The following is a 22,513-nucleotide window of genomic DNA, read 5'->3' as shown; positions in this document are numbered from 1 at the left end:
ATTCAAGAATGTAAGCATCATCATTTCAAATTAGTCCTGTTTTACCTAATATAAGGTACGAGTTCACATGATCTGGGCCATGTCTTAACCAACTTTTTTTGAAAAATTAGACTTATCATCTTTTTAAGATGTTCACCGTACAAACTGGTGTATATGTCATGTTAATTTAACAATATACTCCATATTTCAAAATCTTCAACCAAATTAGAGATGGAATATCATCAAATGACTAATTTTATTAAACATTTCAAAGCAACACATTCAATTTAAAACTACAATTACATGAACAAAAATAAAGCAAAACTTAAGCCGCACGAATGAAGTTTAAGTTAACCTTTTGGTTGCAATCCAAGGAAAGAACTAAAATACTAGCTACGTAAGTAACGTAACCTTCTAAGCATGTAAGGTAGAGCTAGTTAATTTCTAATTAAGGAAACAACTAAATTAATTATTGTGGAATTAGGGATATTAGTAAAGTGATCTTCCAAAATCTTGATATACCTTTGAAAAAGATCATCCATAATATTTTTCCCAAAGTAATGCTCCAACATAGACTCAACCACAGCTCTATGTATCTTGGCTACTCTTTCTCCCTTGGCGAGCGCCGCCTTGCATAAACTATGTTCATCAGACTGGTTGTTGCTGATCAATTTTACGTCTCCGTCCCATTCCACTTCAACAGCTTCGAAACGATGCCCGGAAAATGATGATTCTTCTTCTACTAATTGTTTAACTTCTTCTAGGCATGGTGCATAATATGGCACATTGAAATTATCCACTTTATCCTCTTCAATCAACCCCTACATTAGTTCATCATACGTGCATGTTGTACTTGTTAGTATTTATTTACAATAATATGTAAAACAATTCATAAGTACAAAATAACAAAAATTGGTAGTTCTCATTGTGTCCTAAGTTTATTTATTCTATTTTTTCTCTAGAAGAAATTGTGTGAACTCTTATATGAAATTATCTAAAATTGCTGTAATATGTTATGTTTAACCATATACTTGTAAATAATTTTGTTGAAATTAATTCAAAATAAGTTGAGCATAATAGGGTCTAAATTAACTTGCATCCCCATGTTTATTAATGCGTGTGAAGTTTTTAAATCTTCAATAACCATTTTTATTCATTATAGTGAGTTAGGGCCTGTTCACATTTACTTAATTTCAGTTCAGCTCCAATCAGTTCAGTGTAGTTCAGCTCAACTCCAATCAATTCAGTTTAGTTCAGCTCCTAATTTCCCTCTCTCATAAAATATTCAGTTCAGCTCTAATCAGTTCAGTTCAATTCAGTTCAGCTCAATTCAGTAAATGTGAACAGACCCTTAATCATTTTATTTTTTGGTTTCAACTACCTTTTTTTTTTTTTTTTTGGCAATATAGAAAAATTTGCTAACATTTATAGAATTGTTACGGAGTAAATTAATATTAATTAAATATTAAATAATATATCACTGAACTATAATTAAGTCTTTATGAGAGCGAGGGATAGCTCAAGTGGTTAAAGTTCCCCTTTCAGTTTCAAGTAATGATCTTGAGATCGATTCTCATCACACGCTCTTGTGGCTCTCCTAACAACAAAAAAAATAAAATAAAATAAAGTCTTTATATCATGTGTACGATTTTGTCATCCATTCTCAATACTACTATTTATGTTCTATGTTTTATAAATTTGTACTTAAATATCGTACGTAAGTGGTTAGCAAAACCTATAAAAACTAACCTCAGAAACCATGCTGTTAAAGCTCCTGGCAATCAACTCCCAAGGATAGAAATTATGTTCAGAAGTAGGATCATTGGACCTCCTACCCATAAATGTTAACACCATACGCCCCCCTGAAATCATTTCTTCTGCACGACATTTCAAAAATGAAAGGAAATCCTTTCTAAATTGTAATTTATATGCATTAATCACTTCATTTGGGCTACTCATTGACATGTATATCTTCCCTTTGTTTAGCATCTTTGCGTTATCTTTGTCATCCAAACCTGCTGGAACCTGCAAATTAAATTAAATTAATTTTCATAAGATTTTACACGATTATGGTATGAGCTGCATATAAGTATTTAATATGAGTATATAATTATACAAATATAATTTTCTACATTAATAATTATACACGGTCGATCAATCTGTCACACATGCGAATATATAGAGTTTTTTTTTTTAATTAATAATAATAATAATTATTATTATAGGTTCCCAATTAGATCGAGCATAATCATAAATAAAGGGATGCATGCATATAACATGATATAAAATATCAATTAAACTTAGCGTCGCGTCATTGTCTTATATATACCCTAGTGCCCCAACTTGTTTTACTACGTAAATTACTTATATTCATCAATAAAAATTAATCTTCAAAAGAAATGGTGCTTATTAGTTAACAAATTAAAGAAAATATTAGGTGTTATAAACAGTGTACCAAGTTTTAATACATAGGTTTCTTGGATTCTTTTTTTTTTTTTTTAAATTTTATTTTGTGGGGTGTAAAAAACTAAAAACATAGGTTTCTAAGTTAATAAAGTGACGACTTTGAATGGATACTATTTTTGATAGGAGATACCTTTTAGAGCCACACCCCATTGATATCCTATATCAACCAAATGTTGTTGATATAATGGCAAACTTGTAATATTTGCGAACTTTTTCTGAATTCCACAATTTCAGTAGTGGAAGTATGACGTGGACTCCGTTTTTGTAATTGTTTAATATAAACTTATAACGGTACTGCAATTTGACGAATAGTTAACGCCATCCCTTCTAATTGAACAATTAACTTCCCAGATGGATGAGGAGAGAGAATAACAGAGCTTGCTGCTCGTCATACGGGAGAAATATGGTTGTCGGCGGTGGATAATACTGTACCAACGTCGCTCAAACACTAAAATAGCAACAATATTTCGCTTGATACATGGAGTGCAGGAGAGAGATTATGCTAGATTTCGCCACTTAGACTCGAAATCTCAAGGTAAGTAATTATAGCTTATCTTTTCTTTCCGTAATTAGCTAATTAAGTTAACTTATGGTCACTTCTTGGTTATATTGGACGTAATTCAGACATAATTGTAGTTTAATTGGACATTTTGAATTTTTGGGATTTTGGGTGAATCTTGATTATTCTTTTAGGTTAATTATGCTTCCAAATTTCAGTAACAGATAACTACCTTTCTAGTGTGTAGTTTTGAAACTGATTTTGAGTACATATATTTGAATTCTGCTTGTATTTTATAGTGGGAACGTTTTCTGATTTTTGGAATAATTTGATTGATCGTTTATTGGATCTTTGTTAATGAACACTTAAAATTAGACTATTGGTTAATGCAGGGGACCCTTCTTTGGAATAATTTGAAGCTTTTAAAATTAGACGATCGGAGCCGACTATCACACCGGCGTTGCACTCCTGAAAAAACATCAGTCCACCATGGTTGCTGCACTGAGAGAAGACCCCCAAACTTTAATATCGAGGAGAGAGAAAAAGACGTTAACGAAAAGTGAAAGAAGTTAACTGCTGTTAACGTGCCTCGCACCCCAAAACGGAGGAAATATAACGGGTTGATATCACTATTCCAATTGTGCCCTTACTTTAATGACTGATTTGACGATAAGGCCCTTATATCAACGCGGTTGGTTGATATAGGATATCAATATGTATTTGCTCTACCTTTTAAGATAGGTTTTGAATGACTATTGATGAATAAGTACATCAACATTCAATATTGTGAATGTTGTGTGTTTGTCGTGGGTGGTCCAACAACGATTGTGAATACAAATTACAAAACATATGTATATGAACAGTTGATAGACGGGTATTAGTATTAATTACTAGTACGATACATAAATAGGGACACTTCCAAATGTAAAGATACATATGATTCAAAATCCACGTTCCTAACTTGGTAAGATTTGTAAGGATAATGTTGTTAGTGTGGATAATTGGTTATGCCACGTTATATTCCTTGTTTTTTTTAATAATCAGTGTTTTAAACTTTTAATAGAACAAAAATATATACGTGGTATATATGGTGTATATTATGAACAATTTGGTACCACAATGACTTATGAGTTTATGATGATGTTGACAGGTACTCATGATTATTTAATTTCATCTGAATATCTTTAAATTAATCAATACTACGGAGTAATTTAAGTTTATCATGGTACTAGCTTTGTATCCCGTGCGATGCCCGTTTATTTATTGAAATATATCATTAATACAAAATTAGTTAAGAATTGATGTGCTTTTGTAACGATTTGCTATCTAGTAGACATACAATGACTAATAATAATGTTGGTGGAAATGTTCGATTTAATACATTAAAAAAATAAAAAAATTGAAAAAATAAATTAAATAAATAAATGTTCAAAGCCCGTTGGGTTGACCCAAACCCAAAACTTTGGACAAGGGTTGTACATTTCTTGACTCGTAACCTGAAGTGATCTAATCTGAGATGACTCATGACCCGACCCTAATTGACATGTCTTTATAGTAATAAAATTCTATTAGATTGGGAAGTATATTATTTTAACCGATTAATATATATTATAAATAGATGTTTTACGCTTTAAACTACTTCCTTCGCTCAAAAAATATTATGATATAAAAAATAAATTTATATGATATTTTTGAGAATTATAATCTAATACTCCATCCGTTTCAAAATGTTAGTCCCATATACAATTTTGGGCGTTTCAAAAAAATCTATCCATATTGAATATATTTCATTTTTAATTTAATTTTTTTGGAATTAATTGGTTGTGGATTGATGACATGACTTTAAGTAAGGAAATTTCTACGTTGAATTATGCAATTATGACTTATGCTTTCCCAAAAAAATAAAAAATAAAAAATAAAAAAACCAAATAAGGTAAACTAATTATGAATTATTTTGTACTTTAATGTTAGATTCCAAATATTCTTCTTTTCTTATTTTATGTGATTGATTCCATATGGGACTAACATTATGAAATGGAGAGTAATTTTTTTGAATAAAATTATAATTCAATTTGTACATCTGAAATATATTTTATCCTAAAATTCTATCCAAATAGAATTCTAAACTAACTTTTTTTTTTATGTTATGAAATCTATTTAAATCTATACAACGTGACGCGACCCTCGGCGAAAAGTTGGAACACCAAGTGTTGCTGCCTCGTGACCTAAAAGTTTAGCTTATATATTAGTTATATGATATAATGTATATAGGTTTTTTTTTTCTTTTTTTTTACTTTAACAAATTTTCATTCCGATACAATATTATTAACTCATTATTTTCTTATTATCTCTTATTCTTTCCTCAAAATAATATTATCACTAATTCTTACTATGTTCATCTAAGCTAAAACTTTAATTCAATAATAAAATAAAATAAAAAAAAAAGAAGGCGCATTATTATACTTTTCACATGCACAATACTCCTTAAGTAACTATTCGTTCCACTTCGAAACAAAGTAATTTATAAATGATAGTGTGTCAAATATTATTGGATATGACATGGAGCAATTATAGAAATAATCTAACCTGAGAGAGCCTTGGAATAAACTAGAGTGGAAAATACTAAGCATAGAAATTTTACCGTGCCTAGAAAAAACCGCTAATATGAGAGTGAGAGATAACTCAAAGGGTTAGAACTTTTCTATCAATTTTAGGAGATTTTGGGATCAATTCTCATCCCCGCCCTTGCAGCTCTTTAAACACCAAAAAAAAAAAAAAGCAATTAATAGTAAAGAAATAATCTAACCTCAGAGAGCCAATGCAAGCTAGAAGAAGAGTGGACAAAGTGCAAAGTCTTGTCTGGAAGCAACCTCCCATAAAAACTTCCAGGAAGACCAGCAATAAAACATGAACATGGCTCGAATTCACCGCCTTTTTCCTCTTTCAACTTGTTTTGAAAATTATTGAGTGATGCAAACACCCCATTGAAGTCATTCCCTGGTAAGTCATTCAAAAACACCATAAACTTGGGTGATGATGGATGTCCCTCCATCTTTTGGCATCTTGCATTAACCATCTTGATTATCTCCGACACCGCCCCTAGGGCCGTTGGGCCTGATGAACAACCGAGGTCGGCGATGACCATGGTCTCTGGTAATTTATTGCTTAAGTAGCCTTGTATGGCTTCTTCAACAAATGATTTTGTTAGGGATAATATCTTGTTCTGAAAGTAAAAATAAAAAATTAGTTAATTAAAGACTTTTCTACATACCCAATAAAAAAAAATCTTTTCAACGAATGGGAGACATGAAGCTGATCTATCGTACACATATTTTCATTCCTAACCACTAGGTCAAGAGGTGACCTTATTGGCTCCTTTTTACTAGTTATTTACATCATTATATTTTTAACAATTACAATATTATTCATTTTATTGACACCTATATTTATCAAGAAAACAAATTTTAAATATTAACAATATATATATATATATATATATATATATATATATATATATATATATATATATATATATATATATATATATATATATTGCAAATATATTCATAGAGATAAAACAAATTGCAATTAAGAAATGACTTTTTTTTTTTTTTTTTTTGAGGAAAGAAAATGACTTTTATTTGACATAGTGTATAATTAGTACAATATTACTCATACATGAATGGTAAAAAAGTTAAAATGGTGCGTGTATATAATTACCTGAACAGTACAATTCTTTGCATAACTTTCTTCTCCTTGGCCTTTGTTCATGTGGAAAATTTGAAGCATGTCCATTGTTGTCAACTCCATAAAAATAAATTAAAATTGTATAATGTGTTAAAACTAGAAGAAGAAATTAAATCAAGATAATTAATGTTAGTTATTCTCCCTAATAAAATTATGTGGAGTAGAATGATCCTTCAAAAAAAAAAAAAAAAAAAAAACCTAGAGTGGAACGAAGTAAGATGCTGAAATACTTCTTCCTTATTGAATCGACTGAGGTTGAAAAGGGGAGAGACATTTTATAGGCAATGTTTACACCTAGTCAACTATAGTAACCACGCACGATATGCCTCCAAAAGAAAATAAAGACTTACTCGAATTAAAGCCCCTTCCACAAAAAAAGAAAAAAAAAACTTATTATAGCAATATTTAGTTTACACTATTTAAGCATCTGTACTTATTTGCCTTCGTATAAGAATAAATTAGAGCTGTCAATTCGGATAAACGGGTCGGGTTTGGGTCAGGTCAACTCAGGTTGGGTCAATTCGGGTTAATGCCGTAACCTATGTGGGTCGAGTTCGGGTTCGGTCATGCTTGAGTCGGATCACATCGGGTGATACATCTTATCGGATTTGGGTCGAGTTTAGGTCAGGTTAATAACAAGTCGGGTTACATTCGGGTCGGGTGAACAATAGGTCGGGTTTAATTCGGGTTTTCACGGGTTAAAAGGGTTAGGGTAATTCTCAAGGTTCGAGTCGGGTTCGGTTCAAGTCTATAATTTGCGGGTTAGAATCAGGTCGGGTCATTCTTGGGTTTGAGTCGGGTTCAATTCAAGTCAATAATTTGCGGGTTATAATCAGGTCGGGTCATTTCCAAGTCTGGTCATTCTCGAGTTCAAGTCGGGTTCGATTTAAGTCAATAATTTGCGGGTTATAATCAGATTGGGTCATTTCCAAGTCGGATCATTTTCGGGTTCAAGTCTGATTATGTTCAAGTCAATAATTTGCGGGTTACAATCAGATCGGGTCATTTCCAAGTCGGGTCATATTCGGGTTCAACCAACTATAAATAGATAATTATCATTTTTATCAAGCTAATTATTTCCTTTGACTAAAATATATATGGCAACATACTAGGGAACTATAGCTTATAATTTAGGAAGATAATTATCTCCTTTAACCATACAACAAATATATACGGAGTACTATATTTATTTAACTCTTAAATTTGAGGATGATGCTCCTTTCTTTTGCTGGTCTGGACCGACTTGATCTCCCTAGACAAAATGCTTTGATCAACAATAATAAGGTGGTCTAAATTGAATTTAAAGTGATTTGAAATCGGGTCAAGAACAATTTGGGTTGAATTTAGGTCAGGTCAATAACAAGTCATGTTGATTTCGGGTCGGGTTAGTAATAGATCGGGTTGAATTTTTGGGTTGGGTTAGTAATATGTCGGGTAAAATTCAGGTCGGAACAATAACAAGTCGGGTTGAATCTGGGTAGGGTTTGTAACAGGTCGGGTTGAATTTCGAGTCGGAATAGTAACAGGTTGGGTTAGGAACGGGTCGGGTTGAATTCAAGTCGGGTTAGTAACAAGTCGGGTTAAATTTGGGTTAAAACGGATTTAGGTCAATTTCGGTTCAAGTTGGGTTTGGTTCAGGTCAATAATTTACGGGTCACATTCGGGTCGGGTCATCTCCAGGTCGGTTCGTGTTGGGTCGGGGTCTTACATACTCGGGTCTAGGGTTGGTTTCAGGTCGGGTTTGGGTCACCATTTTTTCGGTTTCAGATGGGTCGGTTAATAATCGAGTTCGGGTCGGTATTTCGGGTCGGGTCAGCTTTTGACAGCTCTAGAAAAGTTCAAATCATACTTTATTATATTATTTGTGATTATTTTGTATCGTTAGATTTTTTTTTTTTTGGTGTTTAGAGAGCCACAAGGGTGGAGGTGAGAATCGATCACAGGATCTCCTGAAACAGGGAGGGAAGCTCTAACCACTTGAGCTATCCCTCACTCTCATTCTATATCGTTAGATGACTTTGCAATAAAAAAAATTATGTAAATTATATATATATTGGAAAAATACACATTGATGTGTAATAATAAGACCTCAATTGATTTTTTTTCTTCCCCTTAATGATTATCGTACATGTAAAGTCAAAATTTACCCAAATCGGACAATTAGATCAAATTAAAAAAAAATGAAATCAGTAAAAATCATTTCAAATTATAATTAGATAAATGAAAGTAAGGTTAACCACTAAACATAGGCTAGATCATTAATAAAGATACTAAAAATAATAAAATAAAAAAGATATGGTCAATAAAAGAATAAGTAGGAATGTGATTATGAAATATGTAAGTATAATAAAAACAACATTAACTAGAAACATAATAGAGACTGCATTGCACGAGTTAAGCATAAAGCAAGGATCTCACTTTTTACATTTTTCACTTTTAAGGACCTTCTACTTATTTTTTCACCTTTAAGGACCTGTGGTTAGTTTTCGGTTAGTTAACCCACCTGAGCTCCAACCAAAAAGTGAAGTCATTCAAATTGAAAACTTAAGTCCTTCAAATACAAATGTTAAATCCTTGGAGCATTTAAATTCATCAAAAACTTAATACTTTGGTTTCAATATATTGTAACTTTCAAGTTAATAATCCATGCGTGATCGATATTAATCGAAATTAATCATATTTTCAGCTGATTAATTTGCATTATTTTTTTGAGATGGAAAAATCAATTACCAAAAAAAAAATAAAAAAAATAAAAAATAAATAAAAAATTTAGTACTAAGCAACACTCTCAAATATACACATAGATCCATCAAAACAACACTCAATTCAATCCAAAATTAACCTCAAAGTAATAACACGAATTTAAAAAAATAAAATCTAATTTTCAAAATCAAAGAAAGAAACAGAATGTTAACCCCTTACTAATTGAATCAAATCAAATAACAAAAACATAAACTAAAAAAAAAAAAAAAATACAAATTTGAGTTTTAGATCCTATTGAAAACAAAATCAAAATTGAATAACAAAAACAAAAATAAACCTCAAAATCGATTGAAGAAACCAAATTATGGAAAAGCAGAATACAAAAATTTCGACCTAAATTAAGATCGGATAAATAAAGCTTGAACTAAATTCTACTAGTTACTGATTGAAGAAGAAGAACAAGGACCTCGACGACTACGCCTTTGAAAGTATTTATAAATCGAAAATTATAAATAAAAATAAAAAATTCAAGGAACAAAAAAATAAACAGAGGAAAAGGGATTTAATTAATATATCATACAACCTTTAAAAAATCATCAACGAACTTGAATCATACCACTATGGCACTACTTATAATTATTTTTTTTCAATTAGTTTACAAACGGCCGAAAGAATTGCAAAGTTATTAATGAAGATTGAAGAATCAAAAACGGGTAATAAATTCTGCTACCCATAAATAAAGCAATGAAAGATTGAAAGTTAAAATGAAAAACAAAGTTGTGAATTAAAAATAAATAAATAAATAATAATTAAAAAAAAAAAAACAGAGGAGAAGGGGTTTAGGAAGAGGAGAGAGAAATAGTGAGGAAGAAAAACGTGGGGTATATATGTGTTCAATTAACCAAGGCTTAACTCAACTTGGGTTAATTGTTGTTAATTGTTATCGAAAAGTAAATGTTAGGTCTTAGAGGTGAAAAAAAAAGTGAAAGGTCCTTAACAGTGAAAAATATAAAAAGTGAGGTCCTTTTTTTATGCTTAACTCCTGCATTGCACTTATATATAAATCATCATGCTCTCGCGTGTACATATAAAGGTAATATTTGTGTATGTTGTTTATTCCCTGATAGGGAGGGTAGATGGCACAATCGTATTCATCCTCTCTTGGGTTTCCTAGTCCAACGTTAATGGACCACGCCACTATAAATTAGAGGGTACGATTAGAGCATGATTGATAACCACAACTTCGTTTTTGGTCATTTTCTTAAAAAAATTACGAGGATTAAGTTATTATCATTACTGTCATTTCTGCCTCACCCATCGATAAACCCCGAAACTAATCAATAATCATAAGTTCATAGTCAGACAAGTCAGTTGCTCAATTGCTGCCCAAAATTTAACTACTTCCTCCGTTTTTATTTTATTGCACTATTAGGACTTTTACACTATTCACTTAATCTTCTTTGACCATCATTTGTGATTTATACATTAGGAAAAATATAGTCATGTGGGATCTAGTTAGATTCGTATTGAACTTTACTTTTCAAATATCAAATTTGTATAATTTTTACAAACGTATAATTGAAGATATTGATAGCTAAAGTAATGCATTGGCAAGCGTGAAGTCCCTTATGGTGCAATAAAAAAAGAACGGAGGAAGTATAAAACAAAACAAACTATATTGCAATTATATAATTTATTATTATATACTTCCTCTGTTTCTATTTAGTTGACACGTTCAATTTAGGCACACATATTAAGAAGAGGAGAGAGAGTGAGAGAGAATGATAAAGCAAGTGGGGTACATTTAAAAAGCAAGGTATAAAATTTACCCAAAAAGAAAACGTGTCAACTAAAAAAAAAATTCCTGAAAAAGAATACGTGTCAACTAATAAAAAACGGAGGTAAGTACTTCAAATAAAATGATGATAGCTTTAATAACAATTCTAAACCTCACATCCTAGATGTAAAATTTTGGCATTGGGGGTGAAATTGATTTTTCAAAATTCTTGCATGGAGTTATACCAATATTTGTTTTAACTTCAAATTTTTCGATTTAATGTTTTTTTTTTTTTAAATAGAATTGTTGCTGTGCGTTTCGATCTGATTTCTCTGATTTATATAATTATGTCATAACGAAATTATGGAGAATCAGTTAATCAAAGGAAACAAATAACTCTTTCTCTAAAAAAAAAAATAGAAACAAATCACCCGGTCAAAGAAAGAAAAAAAAAAATTGTATTAGTCTAAAATAAATTAACTTTGCTTTAGGATTATTGACACGCTAAAATTAAACACATATAGGATTTGCTCTTATATACCTTCATGTAGAGTTAATACTTATAGGATTTGATGATTATCTATTTTGTTTTTCGTTAAACCTAACTGTTGCATTTACTTATTTTCAAGAGAATTATGTATTATTTGTCTCAAGTTTGATTGGATTGAAAAACCTTTTACGTCAATATATATACAAATAATACAATGCTTTGTGTCGTGAGATAGTATTTCCTAAGGAAATGAGACACCATTTGGTTGTTGTTTTGATGTTTGATTATAAATTTTTTGCTCAATTCCCTTAATTGACCAAAAGTAAAACAAATTTGTTTGTCTTTTAGAAGTACGTTTTGCTCATATAAATAAATGAGCACAATTATTATATCATCAATAACTTATATACTAAAAGACACACCAACAATGACACGTGTCATCTCCTGATATGTTCTTAGTTTTAGTTTTTTTTTTTTAGGAAAAAAAAACTATTTTAAGTTGATTTCTAATAAGGTTAAAAAGAATCAATTAAAATGTAAATAGCCTTAATAGTAGCAAAATAATTACAACAAGAATTTATGTAGCAAATCAATTATAGCAAGAGTGTTTTTTTCAACATATCTTCTCTACTTTCTATACTGGATTTAGCCTAAAATACTCATGATCATCTCTCAAATAATATATTTCTTAATTTTAAAAAATTCTTAATTGACAAGAATTAAATGCGAATATTTACCCAAATAAAAGGTCTCTCAAACAATTATGAAATGTGTTCCATTCAATTTTAATTTTACTGTAATATTTTTATCAAACAAAATAGTATATGTGTATGTTCAACAATTTTTATGTAAAAATTACAAATACTCTTTTAATGGTAACTTTGACAACTTAAAACAATGGATTCAATGATTAATGATAATTATATACTAAAGGCGAAACCTAGAATGTCATCTCCAAGTTAACAATTTCCCCGTCAAAAGAATCATTTTTTCCAAAACTTCTTAGAGAATATTTATTACTATAATGCAATATTATTTTCCATAATTATATTTCACTAATACACATTCAACAAAATATTACTGAGTATTCTTTTATTTAATACTATGCAATAATATTTTTATCTATAACTTTGTGATGCAATTTATAATTATTACTCCATATTATTAGTTGAAAATGTAATACTCATCCCTCTTTTTTCTTATGTTATAATTTTCTTTTTATATTGTAATTAATAAATTTTCATTTATTTTGCAATTAGATATATATATTTTTTTTATAATTAAATGTAGCGTTAAAAACTAATGATAAATAGTGAAAATAAACGTGCATGGCACGGGACCTAACTTAGTTTTATATCTATTTCAATTGAGCTATTACAAAATTTGTTCATTTAATTTGTCTCAAAATGATCTTATATTTATGAAATTAACTGTCATTAGGAGACACTCTGTTATATGAGTGAGTTGCTAAATAATGGAATATAAGATTTTAATTTGCATGTAGTTTTGCAATAAGGGGGTCAATCGGACAGACGGACACACTAGGATGTAAAGCTCAACGGAGTAGTTTTTATCATTGTTTGTTCAATAGTACTTCGTATTAGGGACATATGAAGAAAGTGGCAAAATATTTGTTACCATATCTATTTTATTGTCGATACATATAATAATGTAAATAAAATCTTAAGTACTTGACAAATTACACAGATTTATTCCTTGATTAAATTACTAATACAAAGCTAATAATTGTGAAAAATTGCGCACTTTAAATTTTAAATTTTTGTCTTTTTGATTGAGCTATTAATTTTGTAAAATCTACTTTAATTTCATACGCGTGCTGCCCATTAATCGGACTTCTAAAAATATGTATTTGTATGGAAAATAATAAGCAAAAGATAGAGACAACATAGTACGAAATACAAGCTTTTTGACAAAACGAAATACGTAGTACAATCTAATAATGGAAGCATTTTTCAATTTGATTTTGTAGTTTTACTTTTCAAATGTTGATGACATGCATACATGACACATATGATATAAGATCCAACGTTTTCAAAAAAAAAACGTTGTAAACAATTATTGTAATTGTAATATTAAATTACTTGTATAACGTTGCAAAACTGTAAAAGGCGTCGTTAATGCTAGTAGCTTGATCGAACATGGTACAAGTGTACAACACTTTAAAAACACGGGCAGACAATATATGTTTTCTTTAGGTGAACTGCTAAACGTCGCTCTCATTTTACATACTAACGCTCCCTTTTTTACATGAATGGGCTAGTTTACCCTTTTTGTAAGTTGTAGTAGACAAAAGGATTTTGTTGGTCATGAACATTATTATATCAAACGATCCCCTCAAATTTATACCAAGTCAATCCCGAGCCCTCAAATTTTTGTTTTTTTTTTTTTATTTTCTGGAAATGGGACATCCACCCAAAAAATCCGAATGTCCCAAGGTGGATCCGCCTAAAATTTCCGGATCCACCTTGGGACATCCGGATTTTTTGGGCGGATGTCCCAAATCCAGTTTTTTTTTTTTCAAAAAATTAATTACAATTAGTATCGTGGTTAAATTACTTTGTTTATTAATTAAAATTAGTAATGTATAGTTATAAAACTAATTAAGAATTTAAGTTCTTACATTACATACAATAAAACAAAATATAAAAGTGTCCAGTTCTTTACATTACATGCCGAACAACACTAACAATAATCACAATAACAACAACAATAATCATATTAACAATAACATACTACTGCTGCTGCTGCTGCTGCTACTACTACTACTACTAATAATAATAATAATAACAACAACAACAATAATCAAATTAAAATAACAATAATCGGTTTTTTAAACAAAATTATTCACAAAAAAAAAAAAAAAAAATCGGAAATCAAGAACATCCGCCTGGATTTTTCGGAAACACCACGGAGGATCCGCCTGAAAATTCCGGATCCTCCATGGTGTTTTCGAAAAATCTAGGCGGAAGTCCTGGATTTCCGATTTTTTTTTTCGTGAATAATTTTGTGTTTAGGATTAGTGTTTTGTGTTGGATTAGTGTTGATAGTATCCTATTTTTACGAGTATCCTAGTCATGAGTATTTATAAGCTAGGAGTAAAAATAGAAATCTCTTAAAAAATGCGAGCGTTAGTATGTAAAATGAGAGCGACGTTTAACAACATTTAGAATTTATATATGAAACAAGAAAATTATCACATGGAGGAAAATTAAGTTTGTTCGTTGAGATTGATTACACACGTATAAATTCTCAGATTAGATAAGACGATATGGTAAGTGTTGTCAATTAATTGAGCAAATAGACATAGACATGTAATATTAATTAAGGCATCTACAATAGCGTTGGAGGTTTAGGGAATAAGTTTATTTCTTTGTAATTCGAATTTCGGCCGAATTAATACCTGAACAAGTGGAAGATGTATTTATTTTTTAAAAAGGTGAGAAAATAAACATTAAGTTAGGAAACCCTTCTCACGAGGGAAATTCCTAAAGTATTAGAAGAAAGGTAAATGAAGTAGAGATTTTACAAACATCAATATTCATACGACTAGTACTAAATTACCTACATGAGCTATCCAATTTGGAGTGTGATTTATCTCTCGATAGATATGCTGGATACTCCAATTGCGGAAGGAGAAAGCAGGTGTCACATGTATTTTTTTTTTTTTTTCCAAAGACAAGATGAAAGACTTTACTGAACTGACAACTCTCATAGGTTAAACTAGCTCAGTTCCGTAGGTCAACACTTGAGAGTAGAAGAGGGAGGTAAGGGGATAATCCTCCTACTTTTTTTTTTTTTTTTTTTGTCTTTGGAAATCCACAAGGGCGAGGGTGAAAATCAATCCCAGGACTCCCTGAAACCGGGAGGGAAGCTCTAATTACTTGAGCTATCCTTCACTCACTCCCAAGAAAATGTAGTTGGTATGGTTTGAACTCGTGACCTCTAACCTCAAAGTCACGAAGTGGGTTTCTCAGCACCAACTCCACCGAGCTTTAATTTGCTTAGTGTGTCGCCTGTACTTTTTTTTTTTTTAAGGGTAAGAAAAAAGAAAACATTAGAAACCCCTCCTCGCAAGGGGAATTCCTAATACAACAAATAAAGGAAATAATAGGGTACAAATATGAGGAAGTACAAAGAGTAATAATGTCCATGTTATCACTAACAAGATGACCTACATTCGCGATCCAATCTGCTGCTGAGGAAGTACAAAGAGTAATAATGTCCATGTTATCACTAACAAGATGACCTACATTCGCGATCCAATCTGCTGCTCAGTTTGTTTCTTTGTAAACATGGTTAATATTCCATTGCTAAAACCTTTGAAGAAGATTGAGGATGTCCACTACTAGAATCCGGGAAAATAGTGACAATTTTTCTACGACAGCTAGCAAAACTGTCGTGATTTTTAAATTTTACGACGGTTTTTGTTGTTGTCGCAATATTACGACGGTTTTCTAATCTGTCGCGGATTTACGACGGTTTTTGACCAATAAAACTGTCGTAAATTACGACGGTATACGGGTATTTAAATACCCCAAAATCCCACACCAAAACCTAATAATGTATTGTCCGCCGTTTTATTTCTCCTCTCCCTATCAGTTTCTCCCTCCTCTTTCATTTCCTTTCTCTTCTCTCTTTCTCATATCATCTCCCCTCTTCTCCTCCTCTCTTTTTCTTTCTCCTCTCTCTTTCTCGTCCTCCATTCTTTTCTTTCTCGTACTCCTCTTTCTTTCTTCTTAATGCTGAGGTTTTTTTTAGTCAAATTCATGTTTTTAAGGTTCAAATCGTGATGGTGAGGTTTTTTTAGCCAAATTCGACCATAAAAATTCCAGATCTGGAGTTTCTATGGTCAAATTTGACCCTTAAAACCCAAAGAAGAGGAAACTTTCAAAGGTATGTTAATTATTTTCGTTCATCTTTATTTGATTTTTGTTTAATTTGTTTGATCTTGTTATTTTGTCATTTATTTTCGTTTGATTTTTTGTGGCATTTTTGTTTGAATTTTGTACTATTTTTGATAATTTCTGTTATTTCATTAACTTTTTTGTTTGATTTATTCTTGGTTATTGATTATTGATGTATATTTGTATTTCTTATTTGATGTTTGTTATTTTTATGTATTTTTGTTTTATATTTTAATTTATCTTTGGTTATTATGTTGGGTTTTTTCTTTGATTTTTTTGTTTGTTGGGGTTTAATTTTTAGATCTTAATGTTTTTTTTGGGTGCAAGGTTAGGGTGTTGTCGGTGGTGGTGCTAATTGGTAAGGGGAAATTGTTAGATTTTAGATTTTTTTGGTTTAATTTCAAATCTAGGGTTGTTTATGGGTTTATGTGTTTTCTGGGTTTAATTTGGTGGTTTGGGTGGCGGTGGAAAGTGTGTGGCGGCGCTAGGTGGTTTGTGATGGCGGTTGGTGGCGGTTACGGGTTACGCGGTTCGGCTATTGTGGATGAAAGGGTTAAATAAGGGATGTGGCTGGGTTGAGGGGTTTCGTTGTTTTTTTTTTCTTTTTTTTGCGACGGCTTTTAGCTGTCATTAAAGTTGGTTTTTGCAACAGTTTTCTTAGCCGTCGTAGTTTGCGACGGTTTTTAGCTGTCGCAGATTAATTATAACGACAAAAAATGAAATTGTCGCTGAAATTAGTAAAACCGTCGTAAAAAAAGGTTTAAGACAGTCAAGCTGTCGCAAAAATAAAATTTAACGACAATTGTGATTGCGACAAACGGTTAACGACGGTTGATTGTCGCAACTATTTTTTGCGACGGTTTTTGCTATTATTGCGATAAATTTTGGCTGTCGCAAAATAGCTTATTTCTTGTAGTGGTCGGTGATGTACTTATTGATGATGAAGAAATGCATATGTTTAACACATACAATATACAACAGAGCAGCAATTTTTTTTTTTTTGAGACCAGCAAAATGTATAGTTGTTTGCTAGTACTCTTTTTGTTCTTTTTCGTTGGTTTTATCTATTTTTATTTTTACATAGTTATGCGTAACATAGCATCAATACCTTTTGGATATATACAGGGGCGGAGCTAGGATTTTTAAGTTAGGGGGGCCGATGGTTGAATCAAATCATCAATATATAAATATATAACTTATTATTATAATAATGTATTTTTTTATAAATCGCAATTTATGATTATTCATATTAAACAAAATGTCAATAATAAATTACATGTTAAAATTATTGGCAATCTATTTTCCTATGTATAAAATTGGTGTAAATTCATTTGTTGACTATCAATCAATCACTTTAAAAATTAAAAGTTTCTTTATCATGTTTATACCAATCATGTCATTAAAAAAAAAGGTGATTTATAGACAAATTATTACTAAATAATTAGACAAAAGGAAAAATTTAAATTTTTATACAATAAAGGAGGTAATTTGAATTTTTATACAATAAATGTGGTAATTTATTAAATTAAAAAAAATACCCGATTGAATACAAGTAGAAAATTGAAGAAATGATTCCTCGAAAAAAAAAAAAAAAAGAAGATTGAAGAAATGAAAAGATAAATCACTTATAGAAGATTTGAAAAAGTTTAGTATAGAATTTGGGGGAAAAAAGGAAAAAAAAATGAAATGAAAGATCTACTAACACTTAGTAAGATTGTGGGCAAAAAAAAGAATGGAAAAAATAAAATGAATGATCTGCTAATGGCACTTTACTAGGATCGCACCATAGACCAAAGAGAGTTATTGTAAGCCCACTTACCACTAAGCCACCAACATTTTATCAATATTTATGTGAAATCATTAGTATATATACTAAAAGCCTACAGGAGCCAATTAACAAAAATAAGGGCCACGTATTTGGGCTACAGAGGTCGGGCCTCTGCCAGCCCCCCCTGTAGCTCCGCCCCTGGATATATATTTTTTTAAAAAAACAAAATATAGTTTGTTGGAACCACACAATTACACAAGCATCACAACGAATCTAATAGAATTCTATATGTTGGATGATACAAGCTTTTTCCTATCAATGGGATTAATCTAAGTACGTTCCTGGAGTAACATCATCAAATAGAAAGTAGCTAGGAACAAGGGGAGTTGAATTAAATGATGGATACTTTGTCTAAAACCACCTATTAAATAACACTTTTTGTCTAAAACCACCCACAAAGAAAATTGTTGCCTAACACCACCCAAATTAAAAATTTTGTTGTCAAATGTCACCTATTACCGGAAATTGGACCTTGACTAAACTTTCCGGCGTTGACCCTATTATGTGCCTTGCACATGACTTCTTTTTTTTTTCCTTATCTTTTTCCCTCTCTTCTCTCTCCTTATTCTAAAACCCATATCCTCTTAATAACTTCATCATTCCATGGCCTGACTCCTAACCTTTCTTCATCTTCTACTCCTCTCACCCTTGTTTGTCTTTAATTTGTTAATCAATTTCATGTTCTTTGTTTCCTTTTTTCCCCAAATCAAAGGAACCCAATTCTTTAAATTAAATAAGCAACAAATGAATTCGTATTCTGCCATCATCACCACCATAGGCGACCATACAGCAACATCAACGGCAGGAGCTACTTGGTTGGTCATGGCTGCCATGGAAATCGTTGCTGATCGTTTGTAGATCTAGGGTTTGCGTCGTGGTTCAATTTCGGGAGAAAAAAAACAAGGGGTACAATCATTTGGGTAATTGATTTTCCATTAGAGCGTACCTCGAGCTCTAAGTTCTCCATCGAAGCCACCTCTATTTCAGGGTGGGGCTAATTTTCGAGTAAGGTCGTGGCATGGGTAATGGGTAGGTGGGGTTGATTTTGTTTAGGTGACATGTTTTATCGAGGTGGGATACAAATTAGGGATAATTCAAAGGGTGTTGTTCCTATCCAACAATGGGTGATTGATAAATCTATTTTATATATATATTTATCCCCCGTCCCACGGTCATATTTGTGCTTATTTGAGCTCTGCGGAGCTATTTTTATTACTAATATACGTTTTCTAGTGTTTTTGTAGAGTTGGTATTATTTTGTAGGAATTTACAAATTTATGACGATTCCCGAGCTTATTGAACCACTACAAAGATATTGGAGTTTGATCGTATTTTATGACCAATTATTTTAAGCCCAAGACCGAGCTAAAGAAATTTGATTCGGTGATTAAGGGCTCGATATATGAAGAGGTCCAAGATATTACAAGTTATTATTGAAGACCAACCAAGGAAGGGATTTGGGTCCAAGCTTCCAATCCCAAAAGAGCAGTCCAAGCCACGAGTCCTGAACCGCGAGAATGCGTGATGTTATTATTTTGGGTCCAAGTTATTATTTTAAGCGTGATGTTTGCCGGGCCCAATTAAGTGAGCATCAAATTGGGCCGCGAGAATGCGTGTGTAGCTGCTGCTTTGGTGGGATGATGATGTGGCTTTGGCCTTTGAAGATTACTAGATATTAGTTGGCAGCTTTATATTTATCCTAGTTTTAATTAAGTTAGGATTATTTTTCCTAGTTGTTTTTAATTAAACTTCCTTTTCTTCTTATTTTTCTTATAAAAGGGGTAGTAGTACGTAGGTTTGGGGGAGGTTGGTAGCTTTAGTTTAGTTTTGCTTTTTTTAATTAGTTTTAGTTTAGTTTTCTTTTCTTTTCTCTCTCTCTCCCTTAATTAAACTCTTAGTATTATTTTCTCTCTTGTTTCTCTCTCTACAACTCTTGGTTTAATTTCAGTTATTTATTTTATTCCTTCTATCATGTTTTATTTTATTGCTTTGATTAGTTTAGATTTAATTATGTGTGAGTAGTTCTCTTTCTAGGGTTTATGGGGATCCATAAATAATATGAAGGGGTAAGTTATTGTTGTTAATTATCAATGCTATATTAATTTCCTATTGATTGATTTAATGCTCTGTGACTAGATTAGGCCTGATCTTTTATGCATGAGTTTGACAATATTGATTCGAGATTCGAGAGATGAGAATTGATGTTTAGGTCTAGTTTCAATAGGCAGGTTAATCTATAAATGGTTAAGTCGAGATTCGAGAGATGAGATTTAATACCGGTAGATTAATTCTGTGATTGTAATACGTAGCGAAAGCCCTTTATTATCTGGTTAATTGATGCATTAATGATTGGTTATTATGTTTTACCCTGGAATATTATTTATTGGTGAACCTATGCCCTAGGTCTTTAATTCATTGATTCCTCTTATTTTATTCTCCCTACTTATATTCTTCGTAGTATAATCTTTAAATCACAACAAATTGTTACTAATAATTTAGATTGCTATTAATTAATTAGGAATAGAAAGACTAGTTTCCCTGTGGATTCGACCCTACTTCCCTATCTACTTTAGTTAGAGGACTTAGGTAATTACTTTTGATTAGGTGATACGACTTTAGCCTGTCAGTGATAAGAATTTTAGAACTTAAGAAGTAAAAATGGAGATTGAAGAGAGAACAGGGAAGAAGAGAGGGAACCCAAAAATATCGAAAGAAACAAAAAGAAAGAAGGGGGAGGAGGGTCATTAGAAATCACGTGCAAGTCACGTGCCCCAAGTCAATGCCAGATTTTATGGTCAATGTCGGAATGTTGAATCAGGTGGTCATTGACAAGAAAAATTTAAATTTGGGTGGTGTTGGATAATATATTTTTAAGTGGGTGCTTTTTGACAAAAAATTGTTTTTAACGGGTGATTTTGGACAAATTTTCCAATGATATTACAACAAGTCAACAACTGGATCGGACTTTTACACTATTCATCACGCTTGTTTGACAACATATTATGATTTATATAAAATATGAGGAAATCCAAATTGATATCCTATATCAACAAAATTCGTTGATATAGGGGCGGCGTTGTCATTTCACTCATTAAATGAAGGTCAAATGTGGAAGAAAGTAGAAAACCCCTTGAACCCCGTTTTATGTTTAACGTTTTCAGATGTGGGGTCTTTACCTTCTTCCAAACCATTAATTGTCTTCATCTTTGTCATGAGAGAGAAACAAAAAAGCAAGCTCACATAGTACATGAAAATGGCGAAATCGAAAAGCATGAACAACTTCAATGGAGAAGGAAGCAAACCTTGCCCTTAAGGGTTAACCATGCCCCAATTTCTCTAATTTTTCTAGGGTTATTCGTTTAATTCCACGACCAAGCCGCCGGAAATTTGTCGCCGAAAAGGTGAAAGAGGGTGAAGAAGATAGGGGATGGAGGGAGAAATTGTGCAGAGCAAGACAGAATACAATGGAGGAGTGAAACACCTACAATTTGGGGTTAATTATACCCTTAGTTTCTCCATTTTTCTTAGGGTTTTAGTTAAATTCGGCGGCAAAGCCGGCGGAAATAGCAGTGTTTGAGCTGAGAATACCATCTTGTACTTTGAGTATGGAGGCGCGTCAGGTTGATGAGCAATTGGGTGTGACGGTGGTCAGTGGAAATTAATGAGGCAGAGGAGAGAGAATGCTTGTGAAGGAGAGAGGTGGGTCTTCAATTTCGGCTTCGTTCCTCCATTGTCAAATGAATTTGGTCTTTTCTTTTGGCTCTGTTCCTCCATCGTCAAAGGAAGAAAGGTGGGATTGTGGGTCTTCTGGTTTCTTTCCTCCATTGTTTGTCAAAAGGAGAGAGGTGGGGACAACAGTCAATAACGGGGTCCAACTCAGTAGAATTATTAAACAATTAATATATTCCAAAAAACAGCTCTTATAATTTCGAAAATGCCATTATATCAACAACTTTCGTTGATATACGATATCAATGGGGACTGCCTCATAAAATATGGTCACGTTGAATCTTGTTGGATTTGTCTCATAAAATACTTTCACAATAGCAACATTTTATAATTTTTACCGTTATATAATTATAGATATTTAGCATATAAA

At 31.7% G+C, this 22,513-nt stretch overlaps 1 protein-coding gene across 1 annotated transcript; it reads right to left on the bottom strand.

Moving 5' to 3' along the window:
• Nucleotides 1-218: 218 nt before the first annotated feature.
• On the bottom strand, nt 219-6,978 carry LOC145586625 (putative jasmonic acid carboxyl methyltransferase 2). The gene is made up of 4 exons (XM_081643511.1): nt 6,665-6,978; nt 5,751-6,167; nt 1,729-2,004; nt 219-800 (listed from the first exon to the last, which is right to left on the bottom strand). Exons 1-4 carry the CDS (start codon nt 6,752-6,754, stop codon nt 417-419), a joined length of 1,167 nt encoding a protein of 388 aa, XP_081499637.1. The 5' UTR covers nt 6,755-6,978; the 3' UTR covers nt 219-416.
• Between the last annotated feature and the right edge of the window lie 15,535 nt (nt 6,979-22,513).

The sequence above is a fragment of the Chenopodium album genome, chromosome 16 (genome assembly GCF_948465745.1).
Source record: "Chenopodium album chromosome 16, dcCheAlbu1.1, whole genome shotgun sequence".
Taxonomy (NCBI): domain Eukaryota; kingdom Viridiplantae; phylum Streptophyta; class Magnoliopsida; order Caryophyllales; family Amaranthaceae; genus Chenopodium; species Chenopodium album.
Note: the sequence above shows the minus strand (reverse complement) of the source record. Positions and strands in the feature narration are given on the sequence as shown.